The sequence below is a fragment of the Podarcis tiliguerta genome (genome assembly GCF_965153285.1).
Source record: "Podarcis tiliguerta genome assembly, chromosome: W".
Taxonomy (NCBI): Eukaryota; Metazoa; Chordata; class Lepidosauria; order Squamata; family Lacertidae; genus Podarcis; species Podarcis tiliguerta.
Window position 1 is genome coordinate 8,788,183 of NC_139552.1, and position 17,369 is coordinate 8,805,551.

General features: G+C 41.1%; 1 protein-coding gene across 1 annotated transcript in view; it reads left to right on the plus strand.

The window, feature by feature from the left end:
- LOC310668851 (proteasome subunit beta type-7-like) overlaps positions 1 to 4,737 on the plus strand; it is a 33,207-nt gene extending 28,470 nt beyond the window's left edge. Inside the window, exons 7-8 of the mRNA XM_083422205.1 lie at positions 1,783 to 1,934; positions 4,508 to 4,737. Of these exons, the coding sequence (XP_083278331.1) occupies positions 1,783 to 1,934; positions 4,508 to 4,619 (264 nt within the window). The 3' untranslated portion in view covers positions 4,620 to 4,737. The remainder of the gene's footprint in view (positions 1 to 1,782; positions 1,935 to 4,507) is intronic.
- The last annotated feature ends 12,632 nt before the right edge of the window (positions 4,738 to 17,369 follow it).

Consider the following 17,369-nt stretch of genomic DNA (forward strand, 5'->3'; position numbering starts at 1 on the left):
CATTGAAGTCCATTAATCATTCCCCTGTGTCTCTTATTTAAGGATTTTTTCCTCCTACCACTAGGTCTGTGTGCTGTTTGCTCCATTTGGTCTATGACATGTGGATGATCAGTAGCTCCAAAATTAAATGCAAACAATGTCCTCAGTTATAAATAATTTATCAAACAGCATTTCGGATGAGCCTTCATGCTGAGTTATTTATTTTAGCCTTTACTGTTCAATTCCTCAGATACATTTTGAGAGATCCATTACTGGTCAGTTTAATGAACTTGGGGGTCTGCTGTGCCCCCCTCCAGCAGTTTGGCACATCTGTGGTGACCTTTACATGGCTGGTCCAGACCTCTTTGTGCCTTTTACAAGTGCTGCCCATTTGTCATGTGGCGGTAAATGGAGGAGCACATTGGAGCCTTGGGACCCATTGCGTGATGTAGCAATGGAGGCAAGCCGAGCGCTCCATAAAGGGCTGCTTGTCACAGCTGACTTGTATTACAGTCCATCACTCTTACTGTAATCTCATTTAAGGAGCAGCCGTGGGCCCCAGAGAAGGATATTCCCAGTTAGCTTGGGCTTTGTAACCATAAAGGAGGAAGTGCTCCTTTTATATACTCAGAACTTTTAGGGTACTTTTTTAGATTAATTATTGCCCTGTGTCATTTGTGCTACCATCGTTAAGACTGCGACTGTCAGCACATTCAATATACACCTCTGTTTTGCAGCTTTAAGAACTTCATTCGGTGGTAGAAATTAGCATATGTGGCATGTATGCAGGGCCAGTTTTTCCTGAGCAATGTTTCACAATGCCATTCTTGAGCAAAAACAATATTCCACTCGTATGCAACTGTTTCTTTAATTAATAGGATTTAATAAAATGGATGTTAAAAATGTTACATGGGCCTGATGGTGGTAGGTGGTACTTGATTTAGTAAAGTGGAGTTTGGTTTTATCAGTTTAAACATGTAAAATGGCTTTGAAAGCATGCTAAAATAGTGTTGAATTTGGCACAGAGCAGGCAAGCAGCTGTATTTTCAGTCTGAGGAAGAATGCCTCTGTTTTTCTGGTAGTATCAAGTATTATGTTTGCTTATTTCAGTACATCTTTTTTCTTTCTAAACTGAGGAATGTCGCTGAGATAGGGTCACATGAACATGTCTGAGGCTTGTCCAAGGACTTGTATTTGATGACAAAAATCCCGGAAGCCCATCTTTCACAGGAGGGTGGTTTCTGCTTTTAATTCTGAACCAGGACAAAGCTTAGGTTGAGTGTGTTCTGAACAGTCATTTTGTTCAGTGGAAGCAAATGAGGCAAGCAGAATGCAGACCTCTCTGCCTGTGTCACAACTGAGCTGTGAGACTCTTGGGGGCCTCTGCAGAAAGCACCATATATGGATAATGATGCTGGACTGCAACTCCCAGCAGCTGTTGAACACATCCAAAAATATCTGAAGGACCACAAATTACTCATCCCTTAGATCAAAATTCCCTCCTTCCCCTGCTTGCTTTTCCAAGTGGATTTTGGTTTGGATGTTCTCTTCCTTGGAATAGTTACAGCATTTATGGATACACTCCATTGCTTATTTGAATTGAGCAATATTTCCAGTTGCACAGGTTCTACCAAAAGGATCTTGGGCCTTGCAAACAGATCCTGTCCTGCATTTGGTTTCTATGGAAGTTTTGCTTCAGGAGATGATTACTCCAATGGAGGCTGATGGCTGGCATTGTGCAATTGCTTGGAAATATAGGAAGGGGGGCAAATGTCTGATACCCACTTTGAATTTTTTTCCTAGGAGGAAGAAGCCAAACAGCTTGTGAGAGACGCCATAGCAGCTGGCATATACAACGATCTGGGCTCTGGCAGTAACATTGATATTTGCATCCTCAGTAAGAACAAGCTGGATTTTCTCCGTCTCTACGATATGCCCAACAAAAAAGGGGAAAGGTGAGCGTGTCCCTGTTTAAATTGTTTCCACAGACAAGAGAGTTAAACCTTCAGGTACCAGGAACAGGCAGATTATGCCTTCAGAGTGCAAACACTTGTAATTGAAATGTTACAGGTAATCATATCCCAATTGTTGAGGCTGCACACTGTTCTAGCTTAGATAATTAAAACGCACTCTTGAAAAATAAATGCAACAAGAATTGTTCTGCCTGAAGTAGTTGTCAGCCTAAGAGAAAGTCTGCTAGTTCCAAAAGTGGAGTGAGTTCATTTTAATAGGAACGAATGGTTTTTCGAGAGACAAGCACAAAGACTCCTGGATAAACTTAGCAGTTATGAAATATGAAGAGAGGCCCTCCTGCACATCAGAAATGGTTAGATAGCAGGAAGCCAAGAGAGTAGAAATACAGGCGGCTCCCCATTTATGTGGGAGTTCCATTCCGGGCCCCTGCACACATACGCAAAATTGCATAAAATGGGGAGCACCTGGTGGCTTGTGAGGAGACCAACCCCAGAGCCAAAAGACAACCTTTTCAGGAGGGTTTACTCATGAATGAGTCTGAAGGGTGGCAGCAGGGCTTTGTTGAGCTACTCAGCCTCCCTGCCTGGCAGCTGCAGTTGCCTCTTCCCAGCGCATCAGCTGAGCAAGCCCTGCCGCCCCCTGGCTTGTGAGCAGAACCTCCCCAGAGCCCTGGGGTGGGTGTCCTTGTGAGCCAGGATTCACGCTGCTCCCCATTTCCAGATACCTCTTCTGGGTCCCTGGCACCACATGTGTGTGCAGTCGTGCACATATAGATTGCACATAAATGGGGACTTGCTTATAAATTGACAGTTCTCCATATGAAAAGAATGTGGGGCTGTAGAAAGCGGAGACCTCCAAGGATCAGTATTGAGACCTGTGCTTTTTAACTTGTTTATAAACTATCTTTGCTTCGGGGTGAGCAGTGAGGTGGCCAAATTTGCTGATGATACTAAATTGTTCAGGTTTGTTAAAACAATTTGAGACTGTGAAGAGCTCCAAAGGACTTCTCCAAACTGAGTGAAAGGGAGGCAAAGGAGCAAAGGCAGTTGAGTGTAAATAAGTGTAAATTGATGTATTTTGTGGCAATTTTTTTTTTTAATTTCACATATACACTCATAGGGTCTGAACTGGCAGTGACTGATCAGGAATGAGACCTTGGGTTTGTAGTCGATAGCTCAATGAAGATGTTGACTCTGTGTGTGGCAGCTGTGAAAAAGGCAAATTCCGTGCTAGGGATCATTAGGAAAAGAATTTAAAATAAAACTGCCAACATCATTGTGTCATTATACCAATCTATGGTGGAACTGCCTTTGAAATACTATAAATGGCTCTGGTCCCCTCACCTTAAAAGGGTAGAGTTGGAAAAAATTGAGAAACGTGCAACCAAAATGATCAAGGTGGAGTAACAGGTTGATATCTTTGAGACTTTTAAGTTCACGGGAAAGGCAAGCAAGAGGTGACCTGATAGATGTTTATAAAATTATGCATGACATAAAGTGGCTAGGGAGGTTTTCTCCCTCAGCAACAACAGAACTCATAGACATACAATGAAGCTGAATGTTGGAAGAATCAGGATATATAAAGTACTTCATGCGGCACATAGTTAAACTATGGAACATGCTCCCACAGGAGGCAGTGATTACTTTTAAGAGAGGTTAAGGCTACCAGGGGCTACTAACCAAGATGCCTGTGTTCTACCTAGGGAAGAGTAAGAACTTTCAATTTTTGTTTGCAAGGGAATAGCCACTTTGCTGTGCAGTTTTCCATTCTGTTCCGTGAACCAGGTTATTCTTGGAGTTGCCCTAGGACGTGGGCAATAACAAGTCTTTCAAAGACTAGAAAGGACCATTTGGGAACATACTACTTACCGACCTTGAAAAAGAATCCTGTCTTTGCAGGAGCCACTTTCCCTGTGCTTGTAACCTTCTGTAAAAAGAAAAGGCTTGTTGTAATCAGCTTTCTGGGTCACTGTCCTAATGCAATCCACAACTCCCAGAAAGGTCACCTGGGGTTTCCACTCATAGCCTCCAACTGGGCTAACTGGCGGCACTGACATTCTCTCTGTCCAGGAGAGGTTCTTCAAAAGCCATAGTGCAAGAGGGATATGGGTTACAAATACAGAATGAGGTGCTCTTGGCAGGGGTCGAAGCTCTAACTTGACTTTCTGCTCCAAAATGGAGTCTTCCTTTCCAATAACTTTGTCTTATAATGTATTCACATGCAGCATTAAACAGTTGTATTTTAATCTATGTGTACAGATGCCTCCCTCTTGGCCCATGTCTAACTGCCCTGCAGCAGAGGAAATAAGCTGGAGTCTGGCTTGTTGTGACTTGTAACTCAGGGCCTTGTGGTTTGTTTCCTCTGTGTGGTAGTCAGAAGTGGGTGATTAACTTGCTGTGTTCTATTTGGGAAAAGGGCAACTTTACTCAGTACAGCAACTAGATCTAAGTATATATCTCAATCTCCATCTGCCCCCCTTGTTAGTGGGTTTTCTGGCAGACACACATTACTCTCTATAATTGCTTCTCTATTCTCCCCCTCCACCCTCAAACAGGCAAGGGCGATACAGCTGTGAGAGGGGAACTACAGGTGTGCTCTATACGAAAGTTACACCCTTGGATCTTGAAGTGGCAGATGAGACAGTGCAAACAATGGATACATCTTGACTTACTGGGAACTTCTGGGCAGTGGAAGAGGATTGAGAATTTTCATACCTGAATTCTGCATCTGTATGCTGGCATTAATGTTCTGTATGCAGATTTAATAAAAACCAATATTAATTGACCGGTTGACTTGTGTAATAACTGGGGCAGGAAAAAATAATTTTCTAAAATGATTATTTGCTTCAATAGGTCAACCCAGTTGTACATCCAGCCTATTATGTGACCCCAGCCACTTCACAAGTAGAGCAGCAGTCCTTCTTAGATGTAAAAGTTAACAGATCTTATCCCCTGTGTGCTAATGGTGTATTTATGCTGAAGCTGTCTGGTGACCAACAAGCAATAACCTAGGATTGTGTGGACTAAAAGCCTGCTTCATTCGATAAATCTGCTGAAGCAAGTTTTAGGTAATGAAAACTTGTGATGTGAATTTGTTGGTCTTTAAGGTGCTCAGCAGATTCCTTGGTTCTGAATGCAATATCCTTTTATATTGCTTTTATATTTAATCATTTCCCATATTTTTCATAACTGAAGAGGAATAAATAAAGTGTGGTCACAGCATTTTTTGCTGAACACTTTCACATACCTTAAGCAGGTATGGCAGAGGCAGGGGGTTACAGATCATTTAGTAAAGCAACAAAGCAAAAGTAAACAGGCATAAGGTGGAAGTTATTTGACGCTGGAAACAGTGTTGCTCTGGATTTTACACCAATCAACCCCAAGTGGCTTTACCTCACCCCACACCTAAGGTTTTTTTTTTGGATATAGTACAGGTAAATGAGGTGACAAATATTTTTCCAAGGAAGAGGAAGGGCAGAAAGTCGGTATCAAGCTCAGTACTATTCAAACTAACTTTGATAAATGGCTATTATCTTACCTTTTACCCTTGAAACTTACATTTCCCCTAAGCGGTGTCTTGGTACCTGCTCTCTCAAGCCCCCCATCTGCTCTACATGGGATGGAATTAAATAGATATGAGAGAAAAAGGTTGGTGTTAAAGAGTTAAGTTGCACTCTGTCTCCTGTGTGTAATATACAGATGCAGAAATGAGCTTATATTTAGTCAGCATGAGTTGCTTATTCCTCCGGTTTAATAGGAATACCCTTTCTGACTGTCATCAGATGTTTTCTTATAAGAAAATTCGGCCATACAGCAGGTAGCACTTAACTTATTGTTGTACCATAATTATAACTGAACCACTGTCCCAAGTCAATTAAGTACGTGAATATGTATATCAAGATTAAATCATTTGCAGATAAATAATAGATAATAATAGGGAAAACTGGGAAGGACTGTCCTACAGTTTATTCAAAAGGTCAATCAACTTCCAAATGCAGCCCAACAAAACCCCCTTTCACAGTGAATATTCTGCAGAAAGAATTTAAAACAGAAGCATATCTTAAGAGGCAAAGGTAGGATAATCACGGTAATATGCTACCTTTCGAGAGGATCTCATTCTTTTGTGATTTGATCTCTGCTAGCAATTTGAGTGTATATGCTACAATCACATTTAGCCCTGGAGGAGAGCCAGCATCTGGTACATGTTTTTTTATGTGTTTTTTAAGCTTTCTGTTTGTGTGAATGGTTTCAGATGCCAGATCATCACCTGTGTTGCCTTGTTGTTAATGTACTTCATCTTTGTGTCAGTGTCAAAAAAAGAAAAAAAAAGAGAGAGAGAGAAGATGAGAAGGGGGAAAAAAAATAATGATGTTGGGACTGAAGAATTTAGAAAGGTCCTAAGAAAAGGAGGTGAAGTGGACAAAATTACCTAGTCCTTGGTTTAGCAGCCAACCATTTCAGCCTGTAAGCAGGGGAATTTTTTTCCTCATGATTGCAAAAAGATGTGCTCAGATAATATGCTTTTACACCAGGCACCTTTTTCTTTCTACAAAGAAAACTGTTTATTTTGTAAATCATTTAATCTTATCTAAAAATACACATCCACAAAAAAATTATTTGGAAATACATGCACTTAAGCGCTAATATATCTTAAGGAGTAAGTATATGAGACCAGATTTTAGCAGACACACCTGTAACATGGAATTGCCCAACAGACAGAAGTTTCATGTTGCACCCCAAGACCAGGTTATATATAAATTCAAATGAAGCCTGCAGTGCCAGGGAGAGATTACCTTGCTTTTAAAGACACCCACCAGCAGCAGCACCTGAAAGTTTGTAAGCAGATGTGCTGCCACTGTACAATAAAGCTGAAATATTCTGACTTTCCACCAAGATTGATAGGCTGGACTTCCCTGTGGCTTTCCACAGCCAGGATCTTTCACAGCAATTAAACACCAGCCTTATTACCCTTTGTAGATTGTTTCAGAACTGCTTAGTAGTTGGCATTGCCCATCTCAATTTAAGGCAGACTGAGCTACACAGAAATCCACTGAAAAAGATGCATGTATATTCCATTCTTTATTTCCAGCAAAATAACCTGCTTTGAAAATAGCCCAGAGGCCAGGCCACATTTCAACCCATGAAATGTGGACATCCTTCTCTAAATAGCATCCTTCAGTACTGAAGCTGATGGAGCACCATTACTCGGAAAGGAAAAAAAAGACAGATGCAAGAGAAAGCTGGCTTCCTGAGCAAAACCTTTATTGAGCCAATGGAAACTGAATTAGCAAGTCAATGAAGTAATTTAATTGATTGAAAGTATGTGTAAATGCAAAGTCTTAATACGTCCTTCAAATCAGCTTGATTAAAATATTCACATTCTTCAATGAGTCTTCAAAGTTAAGAAGTGTGGGTGATCATTTGAGTTAAAATGAATGAATTCTATTTTAACTTACCTTATTGCACGGTCAATGTAATACCCTTGTACATTATGTTTTGAACACTGCTTCAAGGTAGTTGTAGATGGCCAAAGTACCACTGATTTTATAAAGCTTTCCCCCCCAACCCCATATTCTGTGTGCAGTAACACTGGTCATGTAATATTAGCTATTGAGATTCTCACAAGATCTGTGCCAGAGCGGCACAGAAACTGACAAAAAAGATAGCTTTGGTTTGAGGCCTACAGTGGAGGCCTCACTGATTGCATCCATAGTGGCAAATAAAATGCATTGCAAAATATAAATCACAAAGTTTCAATTTCTTTAAAAAAATATTCAAACATGTTCACTCACCATACGCTATTATTGTAAGGAGAGAAGTACAAAAACTCCAGGCTGGATGTCTTTTAAAAAAATACATTGTAGCCTTATTGGAGTTCACCGATTGGGTCTGCGTTGCTCTGGGACAGGAGGAAGGAAGTCAAAATGACACCGAGGTTGGTTCAAAGAAAGAGTTTATTCTGCTCTCCGGATAGCAGAAGGCACTTGTGTGATCAAGTCCACAGCAAGTCCAAAGAAATGACAAGTTTCATGCAGTATATATACCCTCCAGGCATCCTCTCCCCCTTCCCCAGCCACGTCAACTTGTATACGCAGGTTGACATCACATATGTTCCTGCTCTGGTACTCTCAACCCTAAAAGGATCTTCCTTCCTGTACTTCTGACCATAAAAGGATCTTCCTCTTCCTACTCTTATCTGGGAAGACGTCATAATCTCCGGGAACACGCTTTTGGCGTTTTCCCCGGACATTGGTCTTGTGCGTATTTTGTGGTCAGCACATAAAATAAAGTTCTGACGTGTTTTCGTTGTTCCCCTGGGGAGCGAAGGCCATCCCTTGCCTGTCCTGATAAAGGACAGAACTGTTTATGCAGTTGTGTCCTTATTATGGTTTTGCTCAACAGTTCAAGTTTTACGCATTTAAAAGTGTTCTCTTTTGAAAGAACAAAGGGGGGGGGGGTTGAGTCAGTTTTTAAACTTACTACACAGAAACCCATTCCTTCAATATGAACTAAAAACTGAATTTGCTCGACGCAGTGCCCCCAAAAAACCTCATATCGAGCGTTCTGAGGACCTGGTGTTCCAGTGGGTGCCTTTTGGCGACTCCCCCACTCCCTGGTAAGCTCGTAAAGAGCCCCGAGAGCGAATGAGGTTGGAGACGTGGCATAGCGGAAACAACTTGCTTCCTTCACAGCGCGAAGCTCTGAGTCTGGCGATCGTGAGCGGCCAATTCCTCCAAAAAAGGACAAAAAAATTTGGAGCTGTGAGTAAAAGGAAAACTTTAAATCAGGCTATTTTGGGGGACAAAAAGGGATTTAAAAATGGAGGTCGATCCCTTTTGCTGAACTAAAGGAGAATTGGTTATGAGGACCAAAGCCTTAAGTGGGAAAAAGACCGTTAGAAAGTTTGCAAGCAAACCTCAAAACCCCTCTTCTGCAGGGGGGGGGGGGGACTTTTTGGACTTTAAGAACTCTGCAAGACTGAATATTAAATTAAAGAGGCTCCTTCATTCTGTAGCGGACCTCCCGGTAGGAAAGGCTAAATTCCATTGTGACGTCACAATGAGAGAGGAAACATTCAACTTTTGTTTCAATTGAATTGCATCTTGCTGCCGTCTGGACTTGTTTTTAAGTAGCAAAAAGTATCTGTTACCTCCAGAATTGCCTTTTAAATATCAAAAGGGACTGAGAAAAAATTCTTTTGCAGCCTGCCTCTCAGTAATAAAGAACTGGGAGGCTGCTGGCTGCCTGCAACTGACTCCTGTGGGACTGTGGTGGGAACCTGTTTTTCTCCTCTCTCCCGCTTATTGCCGGATTGACCTTGAAACTCTTGAGCAACTATGAGTGTTGATAAAACAGACAAGGGAGCAGTAAGGCGAAGCTCTAGAAGTGCAGCCTTTGAGGATAGTGTAATGCAACTGTTGTCTGAAATTAAAGATGATATAAAACGTAATTCTCAGGGCATTGAAAAACTGAATAAAAAATTTGAAGACTTGAGAACTTCCGGGTTGAGCGCCATCGATCATGGCGGCTCCCTTCTGAGCACCAGAGGGGAGAGCTCCGAAAAAACAGGGTTCTACCGCTACGGCGACGCGATGAACCCCTGAAAACGTAGGCGGAGGAAGCCTACGTCCGTGGGACTCGGCGGGCACCAACAGCGCTCCCCCAAAACGTTTCTGGGGCTCAGTAAGAGCTCCGGAGCGAAGCGGGGGTTGAAGCGGTGCTGAGAGTCAATCGCTTCTTTTTCGGAGTGACGTCGCGCAGCTGTGAAATCTGAAGTCTTTGGAGAGAAGTTCCCCCCTCGGGAAGCAGGGAAAGAGGGGGGAGAGCGTGAAATTTCTTTTGCCTGCGTTGAAAGAAGTTACGCAACATTAAAGTTCACTGCCTGGACTCCTGGTCCTGACCTGTCAAAATTGAAAGTGAAGTTTTGCGGACTGTGGAAGTGCTTAAAGGGACTTTTTATAAGGATTGGAGAACTTTAAATGAAGTTGTGAGCAGCGGACACTGTGAGGGAATATTATTGTTACAAGTTTGCTGAGAAAGGAGAATGGGAGACATATTATCCCTTCGGTTGTAACATCTGCTAGGTCCCCCTGGTGGCCATTGAAACTGCTACAGAGTTACAAAGTAATTGAGGAAATTTCCACTGTTTCCCTTGGAGCTGATAATAAGTTACAGCTGCAGAGTAACCTTGAAACAGTTGGCTTATGGCAGAGGAAAAAGGGAAAACACAGCAATTTCAAGACAAAACAACAAGATCTGGTAAATCCTTTCACACGGGAAGGAGGGGATCCTTCCCAGAACCTACAGGAAGTGCCTCTGTTACACCTAAAGTAAAAGGAATGTCTGGGACAGAAGACCTTATCACAGCAGGATTTGCAAGGGTACAGGGATCAATAGATAAATTGACAGAAGAAGTGGCAGAAACTAAAAGACAAGTTGCGGAAATAAAAAGCCAGGTCGCAGAAACAAATAAAGGAGTAACAGAGGCTTTCCAAAAGATAGAACAAAATTCTGCAAGTATAAAACAAAATACAGCTTCAATTAAGGAATTATTGGAGGCATCGGCAGAGACAAGAAAAATTGCTGAGGAGGCAAGGGGAGCTGCAGCAGCCACAGAGGAGAAATTACCACCGACGAATAAGCAACTTGAGGACTATAGAGCAAGATTTTCTATGCTGGAATTGAAAGATAAACAAACGAATTTGAGAATCAGAAACGTGCCAGAAATTGAGGAAGGAAGCCTGCGGGACCTTCTTACACAAGAATTTGAGAAATTTTGGAATTTGGAATCTGAGAAAGAGGAGTTTAAGATTTTGAGTGCGTTTCGATTGGGAAGAACAAGCAAAAGGATTAAAATTAGAGATTGCCTGGTTACGTTCAGAACTAAAGAAGAAAGAGATAAGGTTTTGGGACTACATTTTCAAAAACCATTGGTAATCAACCAATCCAAAGTTGAAATTTTCAAAGATATTCCAAAACATCTTTTGGACCTCAGGTCAAACTACAAAGATTTGGTTATCCAACTAAGAAAAAACAACATCATCTTCAGGTGGGAATTTCCGGAAGGGCTCTCTTTCAGCATCAAGGGAAGAAAGATAAAAATAAAATCAGTGGAAGATAAGAACATATTCTTAGAAGCCTACGAGGAGGATCTACAGAAAGGAACCCTAAAAGTAGCAGACCCATCGGAATCTTCAGAGGAAGGGAGTGAAAACGTGACAGGAGCAAAACCGAAGAGGAATCGGAAGAAAAAGACACCACCGGATTCGGCAGATAAAGACAAGACATTGGGAGCATCTGGAGGAATATAACAGAATAAATTCATCATGTCTCTGCAACTTTTAAGTTGGAATTGTAATGGTCTAAACTCGGCTCGAAGGAGGAAATCGATTTTTCATATCTTAAAAAAAGAGCAATTGGATTTAATTTGTCTACAAGAAACACATGTGACAAGGCTCCATAGGAAAATTCTAATTAATAAAAGACTGGGTCAAGAATTTATTTCATCTGATAAAGTTAAAAAAAGAGGGGTAGTAATTTATGCTAAAGAGAGCCTCTCACCAAAGTTTATGTTTAAAGATGAACAAGGGAGATATTTGGCAATTGAAATTCAATACCATGGACAAAAATATTTGATAGTAGGTGTGTATGCACCTAATGATGGAAAATCCGAGTTCTTTAAGAAACTGCATGAGACATTGACGGACTATTTGGAGTACAATGTGATTTTGATGGGAGATATGAATGGAGTAGTTTCAACAAATATGGACAAGGCACAACGACAGGTAGTCACCAAAGATGGGAGACTACCGAAAACCTTTTTTGAATTGACTGATAACTTGGACTTGGTGGATATTTGGAGAATTAAAAACCCCCTAGGAAGAGAGGGAATCTTCTTTTCTGAAGCCAAAATGACTTCGACAAGAATCGACCAAATATGGATCACTAGAGGACTGGCACCAAAGACAAAAAAAGTGGAAATCTGCCCAAAGACTTGCTCCGACCATAATGCTGTCAAGATGATAATGAACTTACTATCAACTGGTTCCTTTAGATGGAGGATGAATGACACTCTGTTTAGAGATGAGGAAATAACCAAGAAAGCCCAGAAAACCCTGAAGGACTATTTTGAGATAAATTTGAATACTATGGTGGAGAAAAGAACTGTATGGGACGCAAGTAAAGCTGTTATGAGAGGGTTTTTGATTCAACAGAACACGCTCAAGAAGAGATTACAAAAGGAAAAAAGAGAAAAGATCTTAGAAAAGATTAACGAGGGAGAAAAGAGATTAAGAGTAAAACCAAAATCGCAGGAAACTCTAAGAGAAATTAAGCTATACCAAGTTGAATATATGCAAATGATAAACCAAGAAATTGAATGGAAAATAAGGCAAATGAGACAAAGGACTTTTGACTCGGCAAATAAATGTGGAAAGCTATTGGCATGGCAAATAAAGAAGAGACAAAAACTGAATACGATAACAAATTTGGAGGTGGAAGGAAGAAATATACAGAACCCAGTGGAAATAAGGACTGCCTTTCAAAAATATTTCAAACAGCTTTACTCCCAGCAATCCCAGAATGAAGCAGATATAGAAGAATTTTTGAAAGAGAACGGGCTACCGAAAATATCTCAAGAAAGCAGACTGAAATTGAGCTATAGGATAACAGACCAAGAAATTGAGAGTGCCATTCAGAATATGCAACTAGGCAAGTCTCCAGGACCGGATGGACTGACTGCTAAATATTATAAAGTATTGAAAGACTGGCTAATCCAGCCACTGAAAGACGTTTGTAATGAAATACTTCAGGGGGGAAAAGCACCAGAAACGTGGAAAGAAGCTTTTGTCACACTTATACCAAAGATAGAGACCGAAAAACATCAACTTAAAAACTACCGCCCAATATCGTTGCTTAATGTGGATTACAAAATTTTTGCAGACATTTTGGCTAGAAGATTTAAGAAAATATTAATAAAGGAGATTCATAAGGATCAAGCAGGTTTTCTCCCAGGAAGACATTTATCTGACAATGTGAGGAATATAATAGATATATTGGAATTTTTAGAGGAAAAAATAAATACAAAAGCAGTTTTGATATTCGTGGATGCGGAGAAGGCCTTTGACAATATTTCTTGGAGCTTTATGAAGAAGAATCTCCAAGGTATGGGGGTAGGCCAAGAATTTGAAAATGGTATAGGTGCAATCTATTCTGAACAAAAAGCTAAATTAATTGTAAACAATGTAATAACTGAGGAGTTCAGAATAGAGAAAGGAACACGACAAGGTTGCCCAATTTCCCCTTTGCTCTTTATATCAGTCCTGGAGGTGTTGCTGAATATGATTAGAAAGGACCAATTGGTTAGAGGGATACAGGTCGGAACTAAACAATATAAATTAAGAGCATTTGCAGATGACCTAGTTTTGACATTGCAGGAGCCAGAATCCAGTGTGATAAGAGTCTTAGAATTGATTCAAGAGTTTGGTCGACTGGCAGGTTTTAAATTAAACAAAACAAAAACTAAGGTTTTGACTAAGAATTTAACAGAAATCGAGAAAGAAAGGTTTCAGAATGAGACAGGTTTGACAGTAGTGAAAAAAGCGAAATATTTGGGAATTATTATGACTGCTAAAAATGGGAACTTATATAAAGACAATTATGATAAATGTTGGTCGGAGATAAAGAAAGATCTAGAAATATGGTCAAATCTGAAACTCTCATTAATGGGTCGTATTGCCGTGATAAAGACGAATGTATTGCCAAGAATGTTGTTTTTATTTCAGACATTGCAGATTATAGACAAAACTGACTGTTTCAAGAAGTGGCAAAAAGACATATCTAGATTTGTCTGGCAGGGCAAAAAGCCAAGGATAAAGTTTAAAATATTAACTGATGCAAAGGAAAGAGGAGGCTTTGCCCTGCCAGACTTGAAACTTTATTATGAAGCAGCAGCTTTTTGCTGGCTTAAAGAATGGCTACTTCTTGAAAATACAGACATTTTGGATTTAGAAGGATTTAATAACGCTTTTGGTTGGCATGCATATCTATGGTATGACAAGGTTAAAGTGCATAGAATGTTTAAAATTCACATTGTTAGAAATGCATTGTTCAAAGTTTGGATGAGGTATAAAGATTTGCATGAAAACAAGACTCCAAGGTGGTTGTCTCCAATGGAAGCAAAAGCACTAAAAAAACTCAATATGGAGGCCAACTGGCCAAAATATTGGGAGATTTTAGAACAAGACGGAGATAAATTGAAATTACAGAGTTTTGATAAATTAAAAAGTAAAGTCCGAGATTGGCTTCATTATTATCAAATAATGGAGGCATTTAAAATGGATAGAAAAATTGGCTTCCAGGTGGAAAAATCAAAATTGGAAACAGAACTGCTAGAACCCAAAACTAAGATTTTGTCAAGAATGTACAACTTGCTGTTGAAATGGAATACACAGGATGAGGAAGTGAAATCAGTGATGGTTAAGTGGGCCCAAGACCTGGGTCATAATATAATGTTCGCTGACTGGGAACGATTATGGACCACTGGTATGAAATTTACGGCATCTAATGCTTTAAGGGAGAACATTATGAAAATGATATACAGGTGGTACATGACACCAGTCAAGCTTGCAAAAATCTATCACTTACCTGATAATAAATGCTGGAAATGTAAAGAGGTTGAAGGTACATTCTTTCACCTTTGGTGGACGTGCCCAAAGATAAAGGCATTCTGGGAGATGATTTATAATGAGCTGAAAAAAGTGTTTAAATACACATTCCCGAAGAAACCAGAGGCCTTTCTCCTGGGTATGGTTAGCCAACAGGTGCATAAGAAGGATAGGACATTTTTTATGTATGCTACAGCAGCAGCAAGGATACTTATCGCACAGTATTGGAAGACACAACAGTTACCCACACTGGAAGAATGGCAGATGAAAGTTATCGACTATATGGAATTGGCAGAAATGACCGGCAGAATCAGAGACCAGGGAGAAGAGACGGTGAAGGAAGACTGGAGAAAATTTAAAGACTATTTACAGAAATATTATAAAACAATGAATGTTTGATGACATCGGATTGAGGGTGAATGGTTATTAGTGAAAAAGTGAATAGAGAAAGATTTAATATCTTAATAGATTTAAGGAAATGTAACTATCTATTAGACTTCAAGAGTATCAGAAAATTAAAATATGATAGAGGGAAAGAATTTGCAGACAGAATATTTGATTTGGAATACAGAGAAGGAAGGTCTGGGGAAGTCGGAGAAATAAGTTAATGTAAAGAATACAAGGAGACAAAAATTGTTTTTAACATGTTTGCCAGGGGTTCAGGAGCAGAGGCACAGGAAAGGGAGGAAATAGAGAGCGAGGGGGAGGAGTCCGAAGGAAATGTTAGCGATGACAGCGGTCCGAGGTCTCTGAGTCTTTCCAGCGAATCGGAAGATTCACAGAAAGGGGCTCCCATGGTCAGGGCAAGGGGGGTGCCTAGGGGGACACCCCAGGAAGAAGGGGCCAGAGGGGACTCAGAGAGCAGCAGTTGGAAATCAGGACCAGCGTCCACACCAGAGTGCAGTAGGGGGGAGGAGTCCCAGGCATCGGGATCAGGCGGCGCACTGACAGAGGGAGGACATGAGGCAGGATTGGCCACGCCTCCATCGGGGAGCGAGGAAACGGTCGAGAGGAAGGTTGAAGGCTGGGCGCGCGCGCGCGCCAAGTTCAAATGTACAGGAGGGCGGCGCAGTTGGCAGCCCGGATAGGGAGCCAGGTCCCAAAGCCCGCCGAAGAGAGCGGGAGGAGTCAGGGGGATCAACGTCAGCGTCAGAAGAATCCAGGAAGGAAGGGACCCCGGGGGGTAGCAGGACCCAGAGGAGAAAGGAGAGACGGAAGAGGTGGAGTAAGGCTAGAATCTTAAACTGGTGTACAGGGGGCGGAGATTCAGATGGAGCTTCGCCGGTCTAACCCCTAGACGTAGAGCTGGGGCGCTGCGGATTGAAAATGGAAACTGTACTTCAATAAAGACTTTTGTACATTACTACCGGTGAGCGTTGGTCCTCTGTGAGCTGGGACCTGGAGCCAGCTCTGACAATGTTTATTTTCTTTGTTGTATATTGTTGCTTTGTTGTTTTGTTGCTTTGTGTGTTTGTGTGTTGTATTGTTTATTTTTCTATTTTTCTTATTTTTTGTTGTGAGGTTGTTTGTTTATTGTTGATTTATGTTTTTTGTAAAACTTAATAAAATATTATGAAAAAAAAAATTGAAGACTTGAGAGTGGAACTGAAAGAGGTGAAGACTGAGGTCACAAGTCATGAGACAAGGTTGACACAGCTTGAGACAGAGTGACTGATTTGGAAGGACTACATTATGAAAATGAAAATTCAATTGTATTTCTTTAGATGAGGGAACGGGAATCTCATTTAAGATTGAGACGTGTGCCTCAATTGGAAGAGGATCGACTCAGAGAGTGGATGATAGATCAATTCGTGGCATGGTGGGATTTGAAAAACGACGAAATTGACCTCTTGGATAGAAAAGGCCTATAGATTTGGTCCCCAAAAAGATTCAAAAATTACCAATGACTGTATAGTGGTCTTTAAGACCAAAGAAAAAAGAGATACTATTTTGGGACTGCACTACAAAATAGGGTTAAAAATTCAGGATAAAGCCATTGTCCTTTTAAAAGAGATTCCTAAACACTTTCTGAGCCTGAGATCCAATTACACAGATTTGACAACCATTCTGAGGAGGAAAAATATTTTCTTCAGGTGGGAATTCCCGGAGGGTCTCTCCTTCAAATTTGGAGGAAGAAAGCAAAGAATTAAGACTGTTGGATAGGGGCTTCCGGAGCAGCGCGCTGACAAGACGGGTGGGAATCTGCGCTCCTGCAAACTCGAGGCAGACCCAAGCACGGGTGAGATAGAAACGAGGGGCAAGGTGTAAGTCACCTCGACCTCAGGGGGGATCCTGAGGGCTGAAGCCTAAGGCAGCGCGAACAGAGGTCTCCCAGTATTAAAAACTAAAGAAGACGCAGGGAGGACCTCTGCGCAAAGAGGCTAAACCACTCTCCGGTGCTAACGCCCCAATACCCCGGCGTGGCAGCGCTGAACTCTCCAAAGAAAGGAGACTGTTAAAAGCAAAACGTCTCCCCTGAGTACAAGAACAGGAAAAAACTGAAACCAATAACCCCCATAAGACAAAGTGGGGAAAGGGAAAGGGAGAGACGGGAAGGAAAAACAGACTAGAAGAAAACACAGAGTTTGATTAAAAAGTGGACAGAAGGTTTTAAGAAAGACTGGCAATTGACCCAAATATAAATGACTCCAAAATAATTTAAAATAAGACTGCTGACAGCAAGAAAGTTTGGAGACTAAAATTAACACACCTGTGTCCGAGTGAGGAATCTTAAAAGTAACATGGAGGGGCA